Source organism: Camelina sativa, chromosome 11 (assembly GCF_000633955.1).
Source record: "Camelina sativa cultivar DH55 chromosome 11, Cs, whole genome shotgun sequence".
NCBI lineage: Eukaryota > Viridiplantae > Streptophyta > Magnoliopsida > Brassicales > Brassicaceae > Camelina > Camelina sativa.
In genome coordinates this window covers 11402302-11411052 of record NC_025695.1, presented here as the reverse complement: position 1 = coordinate 11411052, position 8751 = coordinate 11402302, and the positions used below count along the sequence as shown (strand labels likewise).

Below are 8751 nucleotides of genomic sequence, written 5' to 3'. Positions count from 1 at the left end.
TTTTGTTTTTTTTTTTTTTTTTTTTATTTGGGGTTTGCAGAGATGGCACAAATGGTATGTGGATCTTGCAGGCGTTTGCTTTCGTATCTAAGAGGATCCAAACAAGTCAAGTGCTCTTGTTGTCAGACTGCTAATCTCGTTCTTGAAGGTTCCTTTCCCATTGCTTTTTTTCTTTACTGTTTCTTATATCATTAACTGAAAGCTTGTGTGTTGATTGATAATCCTCAGTGACTTGAAACTGTTAAAGGAACAATCTTTGGATCAATGCTCTCTCATTCTAGTTTTACTTAGCTTGTGTGAATGATATCTCTGTGTTCTTGTGCTCAATTCCGTTTCGAAAGTGTTAATCTTTATGAACTAGATGAGTTTGGTTCGTAGCTGAAACAAGAATTACCTTTGGCTAGGATTCTTCTTTTAAGCTTTGTGAACTATGTTGGTCTTTAGACCATCATAATTTCTCCTTGATAAATCATTTCTAGGATCTTTATAGATTGTGTGATCTTCCAAAATTGTTCTTATAAGCTCCTCTACTCCATCTTTGTTATTTTCTATGTATAACATCGCCTTAATTGATGAACATACTCTTCTCCTCTTATTGGTTTTGATACGTCATTCATTCTTTGTTTGCAGCTAACCAGGTTGGTCAGGTGACTTGCAATAATTGCAAACAGCTCCTCATGTATCCTTATGGAGCTCCATCTGTTAGATGTTCCTCCTGCAACTCTATCACAGATATCAGAGTATGTGACCTTTCCATTTTGTTTTATTTCCTCTCCCAAGCATGATACATGGTTTTTTTTTGTGGTTTCTTCGGTGATGGATAAAGCTAAAAGCTAGATCTGTTTGAGTTCTTACCCCCTTGTACTGATCCTGGAGTGCTTCATGCCCAAATCCTACTTGGTAGAGTCGATACATTTTGCTAGCCGAGATTCTGAATAAGTAATCTTCTAATGATCATTTGTATACTGTTATATTTCAGGAAAACAACAAACGACCTCCATGGTCTGAGCAGCAAGGACCACTCAAAAGTTTAAGCAGTGTCCGGTGAGTAGAGAGAACACTAAACTTGGAACCGGTTTGATGAAAAAAAAACTTGTCATAATGTTAAGAATTAGATGAAACAAAGTCAATAATAATCATTGAATTCCCTTTCTTTCAGATACTTTTGCCCACATCTCTCATTTACTATTTTAACTTTATGCTTTAGTGGTTAAATTGTGTGCATCCATAAAAAGTTAATATTCGTACTGGACCAATCAATAGTACTATAAACAAACACATCTCTGGATACATTTTTCACAGGTGAGGTTTAACTATCAGTCTACTTTGGGCCAAATTTGTCAATGAGTTTCAATAATTAGGTCGTATAAATTACCACACCAAAACATGGAATCTTATCAAAGTATATATATAACTAATTTACACTATCATATAAAAATAAAATGTATGGTGGGTCATTGAAGGATAGAGAGAGCTAACAAGAGCTGTGTGTAGTGAACCACTTTGTCAACAAAACCAATTTAATGTAGAGTTCAAATAATCAACCCCAAATTTAATGAAACCTTGGACAAAAAATTACTTTGTTAACCGGTGTTATAGTGTATACCTGCATAGATTTTGATTTAGGACAGAAATGATATGGTTGGGTTGAATTAATGAGTGGGGTCTTATGGACAGATTAGATTATGAGCACCACATTATTTCTTTTGTTGAAATAATAAAACCCCAACTTCGGGTAGATTGAATTATCTTAAGTTTGTATCGTGAACACATCTGTCAAATAAAAGTCCTCCACTAACAAATACTAGTATTAACTAAAACGATCTGTCGAGTTTAATGAACACATGCATAAATTAAATGTCGCCAAGTGCTAAAAAATATATTTGGACAGACTCTCAACAAGTTACGGAAGTGATAGAGAGACAAAACACAAGAGTCTTCTTTGCTAAGTGCGAGCATTAAAGTGATCTTACACACTAAAGTCCACGAATCAATGTCTTAACTGTATTTTCATATCTCCCCAATTTAATGCTCTTTCTCTATACTGTATTTATATTTCATCCAACTTTTTAATCTCCTCAACAAACCCACTCAAATCTACATAACTACTAAAAAAATGTTTTCAAAATCTTTCCTTTTAGCTTCCCTTGTTCTCATCATCTTCGTTGCTGCAACTGAATCATCTCATCAGAAGAGTGGGAATGATGGTTTAGGATTTGGAGGAGTACCCGGATCCGGATTTGCCGGTATACCCGGGTTTGGAAACGGCTTTCCGGGGACCGGAATGGGTGGTGGATACGGCGGAGGGTTCGGTGGTCCAAAAGGTGGTTTTGGGAAAGGAGGTGTTGTTAGGCCGACTGTGACTTGTAGAGAGAAAGGACCTTGTAACGGCAAGAAGCTGAGGTGTCCGGCTAAGTGTTTCAGCTCTTTTAGCCGCTCCGGGAAAGGATACGGCGGTGGAGGCGGCGGAGGAGGATGCACCATGGATTGTAAGAAGAAGTGTATCGCTTATTGTTAAGAATCATATCTTTATCATATATATATTCACTATGATGATTATATATTGCTATGTAATGTTATAGCTATAGATTATGATCATGAGGATCCTTTTGTCTCGATTCCGATTGTACTAGTTTTATATGCATAATATAAATGGTTGTGATGAATAAATGAGGAAACCCTTACGGTTTTCTCAGTTTGTGTTTGAGTGAGAGATGGATTCTACTATGTTTTTATGGTGATTTTGATCTTATTATGATGATCTTGATTTGATTCAACACACTTTGAACTAGGATTGGCAAAAGTTTACATAAGGACAAAGACCATGAGCATCATATGGCTCTGTTTATTACATCGATTTAGATCGTTGTAGACAATAATGAGTTTTCTTGTTAAGGCTTGATCCTAATCTTTGTCTTAACAGAGACAGGAATGGTAACATTATGAACACCATCAGTCCATGTTAAGCTGCCAAAGAAGTAGCCAGTGTTGACTTTATGACTCGTTTTAGCCTTAACAGAGAAAGTGAGTACTCTGTTAACTCGATCACGGCTTTATAGAATAACTTGATGGGTCCAACATTGGTTACAGTTCTTGTGAGTGTGACCTCTTTCTCATGATTTGGGATTGTGATTGAAGCTAGGTTTATATCAAGAATTGATGGCTCAGGAGTTGGGCACTTGTTCTTTTTACCGAGCACACGAGATATTGAGGAGTCATTGTAACCCGCAGAACACATATAACTGATGTAATCTTTGATCCCCATATCATAGACAAGTCCGGGCTTTGCAGCTTTTTCAGGGTTTACTAGTCCTCCTCCATAGTCAAATGGATCTGCTAGCTTCTTGTTTGATCCTTCCGCAAAAATGGGTTCTCCAGTTGGACTTGTCCTCCAAGCTACAAAAGAAGTCTGATTAGTCCGTTTGTTTATAAAAAAGAAGAATAAGAAGAAGCAAGAACCTGTTGTGACCAAAGCTGATCTAATTGCTGCTGGAGACCACTTAGGGTGTAAAGATTTGAGGAGAGCTATGATTCCGGAAACAACAGGAGTTGCCATCGATATCCCTGAGTCGAGTTTAAATCCGTTGTGTTGTTCTAGATCAAGCGGGCTATATGCCGCGAGCATGCTCACACCCGGGGCTGCTATATCAGGCTACAGAGTAAAACATGACCAGATATTTTAACAAGTTCACTGAAGAAGGAAGGTTTCAGCTTATGAAGCACACATATATGATAGACATAGTGGCTTTTATAACCTTGAGAATGGCTGGTGAAACCGAATTAGGTCCTCTGCATGAGAATGCAGCAACTTTAGTCGTTGCAGGCTGACCGGTTAGTGTAGTAGCCGCACTAATTCTCACCGTGGGAGATCTGTTGGCTCAACAGATCAATGATGTATGTATATATTTCAAAAATGTTACAGAGTTTTATTTTATGTTTCAAAGATAAGTACCTGGTGGTACGTATATATTTTAAAATGTCAGTTCCAAGCTCGTAATCAGCGTAAATGCATTGTAAACCATTGCATCGAGAAAGAAGATCGTCAGGCTTTTGGGCTAAGATGACTGCTGCGACATCTTTCCCTGCAATTGGAGAAGCACTATCGAAAACAAGAACTGTTTTCCACTTTACATCAACATTATCATCACTGTCGGAGTCCAAGAAAGCTAAACCGGTTGAAATCTCCGGTCCAGTGAACAGAGATTCAGCCTAAAAAAAGAACAAGTTAAAAGAAGCTCCAAACATTGAACTATATATTATCTAATTTGAGCTTTTGGAGAAAAATGGTAGATACTTGAAACTATTTTGTTAAACTTATATCAGTTTATTTGGGTATAAAACTTACGAAGAGGGTTTTGTTATTCCCAAGTGTGATCTTTGTAGGAAAAGACCGGTCAAGAGCAGTTGCAGCAACGGTCAAGAGCCAAGGAGCAACATTGCTAACAGTCTCAGCACCAGGGCCTTCGTTACCCGCTGCAGCCACCACCGTAATCCCTTTAGCCACCGCGTGGAAAGCCGCAATTGTATCGCTTGTATCAACCTCAGAACCCTCGGGAATATTTTCCCCGATAGAAACCGACAAAACATCATCAAAAGCCTTCCACATATCAGCAGATGTGCAACCTCCCATTACGCTCCAACACGCCTTGTATGAAGCTATGCGGGACCGAGGAGCACCGCCTCGGACGGTACCTGATAATTAAGAATCCCACATCCGTTAGGAAGAAAACAAATAAAATCGGTAGCTTGACTATTAAGCTAACGTCTGTGGTGAACAAATCTTCTATATAACAGTACCTCCTGCTTAAACCATAGAAGCTTGCGTTGGAGACGAATGAGCCACCGGCAATTGTGGCTGTATGCGTGCCGTGACCGTTTGCATCTCTGTTGGATTCGTAATCTTTTTTTTTGAATATAATGTTAAATTAGATACAAGAAAAATAAATGTTTTTACAATGCAGATGCAAAGTCGTTTGTTCACAAATCCGTTTCTAAAATATAGTTGCTAATCTTAGTAGAGACGTGCGGCGAACCATGTTTGAATGGTATCAGCCCCTCCATTTCCAATCGTGCTTAACCGATTTCGAACATTTTTGTCAATGAGTTGAACCAGCTTCTCCACCGTAGACGAGTGATCGCCATGGCGCCGAGCATTCCTCTCCCTCCAAGTGGAATGTAATGTGTTCTGGTATGTATAGGCAATAAGAAACCTCTTTGTCTTGTCCAGCTCAGTTCCATCCACCAGAACCACGATTTCTCTCCAATTGACAGTGTACTTGTTCAAGAGCAGACCCTTGTTCCCACACCTTTCCAGAAAAAGAACATTGAAAAAACAGGTGGTCAGTTGTTTCGATGGTGTGATTGCAGAAAATGCAGGATGGGTTGGCGGTAGAACTCCACTTTTTGAACCAGCCAAGAGATAAAGGCATATCTTGGAGTAGAGTAAGGAAACCAAATCGCTTTGTAGTGGGGAATAGCTGGCTTCGCATGCATAGCTGGATTCGTAATCTTAAGATAGTACTTAGCTCCTATTAGCTTGTTGTTGTAATGTATTGTGGCGTTAAACTCTTCTCCTGATTCACATTTTCCTCTCCAACGCTTAGGTATTGGTCCAAGACCTTGATCGTTGAATACCTTTGACTCTGGCCATATCCCTGAATATGCAATACATACATACATGATTTGAGCCAATGAAAGAGAGAGAGATTTAGAGTTAGAGACGGAGAGGGTGAGAGACCGGTATCGATGACACCGATGATATCTTCACTGCCCATGTTGGTGTCATGAAGAAGACCTTTTACAGATGATGATGAAGTAAAGGAACATGGAATCGGAGAGAGACCAAGGTGATCCCAAGTTCTTGTGGTTTTCTGTTTTAGAAACCGGTTTGGGTGTAACATGGATTACTGCTGGATGCTCTGTGTTTATATACAAGATTCCGGTGAACCAAAAATCTTCAATGCTCAAAGATATGAAAATGTCTCTCAAATGTGAGTTTGAGTACCTGAGATTTCCTTTGCTTGCGAAGATGTAAGAAGTGCTGCGAAACCAGAAAATCCATGTTGGTAGCTGTAGATATCATTAGAAATACATGTGAGAGAAGAGCTCAGACAAACAAAAGAAGGGCCTAATTAGTTCTGTGAAGAAATGAGAGAGTATATACTAGTGAAAGGAGTTTCTTGGGCGACAAGAACCGAATGTAACATATTATCAACCTATCAGATGTTTGAATATTTATGTTAACTAATGAAAATTATAAATAGAAAAACATATGAAAAGTTTAATGAGCAGTCAGTGTGTACATATTAACATATGGAAAGTTTAATGAGCAGTTAGTGTACATACAAACAACAGTAAAACCTCTATAAATTAATAAGGTTGGGACCATGAAATTTTATTAATTTATAGAGGTTTTAATTTATCGATAAATTATTAATTTATCGATAAATTAATATTTTATTAATTTATGAAGAGATTTACTCATTTTCATATTGAAAATTTTCTCTGGCAAAATAAGATACTTTTGTTATCATTCACATATTTAAAAAAATTTCTTAATTTATAATCTTGGTTATCGTAATAGGATGAATGTCAATTGTTTAATAGATTATCTAGGTAAAAATGAGAAATGTTAGAAGTTTAGAGTTTAGAAAAAATTGTTACTACTATCCTTCATTCTAATGATGAAGCCGCATAAGATATTGTGGTACCTTTAAAACCAATAACTAAAGAAGCAATTATCGCATCTATAACTCTTCACAATTTATGAATGCGATATGAAAATACAACAATAAAAAAATTAGAGATGTACTTCAACAAGAATGCAAATTCAATAATAGATAAACAACAATAGAATCATATTTCACTAGATATATATATATATATATATATATATATATATATCTCAGTTTATATGATTATTAATTTATGATATTGATGGGACCATATTTTTACATAGGATTTCCAAAAAAAATATTATCTTATTATTTTATCGAAATGTATCATTTTTTACACCGGCCCAACTCAGAACCGGAAGAATTTATTAATTTATAGTAGTATTAATTTAAAGAGTATTAATTTATGGAGGTTCTACTGAAGTTAAATTAGTGAATGTCAAATATAGGTATTAGTATCTATAGAGATTTAATTTTGCCTTTTTGATCGAATAGAGATACCTTTGAAGAAGTGATTCAAGCATTAGATGATGAGAGGCAGTGACAAGTTCCGGATCATCGTGTTCTCTTTCGCCAAGATATACTATATAAACCTATTAAATCCACCGGAAAAAAAAAAGAACCAACAAATTTAAAATCAGCACTCTTAAGGATTTTTTCGCTAATAGAGAAAGGTGTTTTTTTTGTTACATACTCTGTTATCATTGTCTAAGGCTCCTGCAGCTGCAAGAAAACTCAACTCTATGTTAAGAAATAGGACCAAAGCAATTGATAACAGAAGCACAAGTTTGGAACTTTGTATAGAATTCTCCATTTTCCTAAGTGAGAAGTGTTTGTATGACATAGAAGCCTCTACGGTTATATATAAAGAATACATAATTTTTCCTTTGTTGAACAAGTGATACTACTTGATCGGGAATAATGATTAAAGAAGGCGAAACAAAGGACTTTATTAAGATAGCCAAAGATCGGCAAGTTACAATATATTCCGTTATAAGTCGGTCGGCTAATTACAGAATAATGCACTCCTAATATGACTATTAATACTTAGGACTAGAATCGGATTGTCTCCAGATTCCTGCTCCAGGTTATTTGGTCCTCTTCTGTGTGCATCAGCCCCGGTATTTATAGCTGATGAGACGTTTCATCCTCATACTTCGGGATCGATGTGGCACCGCCTCAAAACTTAGTCGGTGGCTGTTTCCTTGCGGACTGTCGCTTATTGGGCTGTCCGTCTTATTGGACCTTCTAGAAACTTTGCCGATCCTTTAAGAGTTATCTGCTCGATCAACACTTCCAAGAGTCATGTTGACTATTTCGTAAATGGGCCAGATAGAAAGCCTGTTATGGCAGCGTGAAACCCATATCCAACATCCTTTCAGCTTCACGGGCTGTAGCAAGCAATTAGGTTCGATCGGATTCAATTATTGGACGTGGTTTATTTCGGTTTGAGAGGAATACCGAACTCAAAACAAACTCACTTTGGTTCAATTTTGTTACACAACTCTAAAGTCTAAACCGATAGATACAGGAGAGCAAACCAGTTCCGATTTTGTAACATGTTAACAATATGAAACAAGTGTTAATTTGTGAAATTGGGCCCAATTATATATTCTAACATTTTCTTTTTTTTCTTTGCTATTTAAATTCATTTTTTAGTGACAATCAATCACTATATAATTTTAGATACCTTCTGTGTTACGTTCAAATTTATACATTTCAAATTTTTCAATTCAATTTTAAAGATTTATGTCACGAGATATTTTTAAAACTTGTTATGATTGGATGTACTCAAATATAATTTTGAATTTGTTTTTCACAGTTTATTAGATAAAATGGTGACCACCAATAGTTGAAACCACTTTTGATATTGGAATCCAAAGTGGTACGATGAAACATATGTTACTCGTTTTTCAGAACGTCCGACCATGGCCTAACACACTCTCCCAAAATATCTCCTTCCAAATACCTCGACCATGGCTGGTCCACCACCAACTGCTGACGGATTCGAAGATTAATCATTGTGAAGCTTTTAAATTTGTGGCCTTCTTCACGGAACATATATAGATGATGTTTT

The 8751-nt window shown here is 36.7% G+C and overlaps 2 protein-coding genes and 1 pseudogene across 2 annotated transcripts in view; 2 read left to right on the top strand and 1 right to left on the bottom strand.

Annotated features, from left to right (window-relative positions):
• The window catches only part of LOC104722892 (protein LOL2), an 8564-nt gene extending 7406 nt beyond the window's left edge, over window positions 1-1158 (top strand). Inside the window, exons 2-4 of the mRNA XM_010441147.2 lie at window positions 41-148; window positions 631-740; window positions 980-1158. Of these exons, the coding sequence (XP_010439449.1) occupies window positions 41-148; window positions 631-740; window positions 980-1048 (287 nt within the window). The 3' untranslated portion in view covers window positions 1049-1158. The remainder of the gene's footprint in view (window positions 1-40; window positions 149-630; window positions 741-979) is intronic.
• Window positions 1879-2752, top strand: LOC104722891 (keratin, type II cytoskeletal 5-like). Its single transcript, XM_010441146.2, has one exon. It carries the CDS (start codon window positions 2117-2119, stop codon window positions 2516-2518), a length of 402 nt encoding a protein of 133 aa, XP_010439448.1. The 5' UTR covers window positions 1879-2116; the 3' UTR covers window positions 2519-2752.
• Window positions 2634-7488, bottom strand: LOC104727864 (annotated as a pseudogene).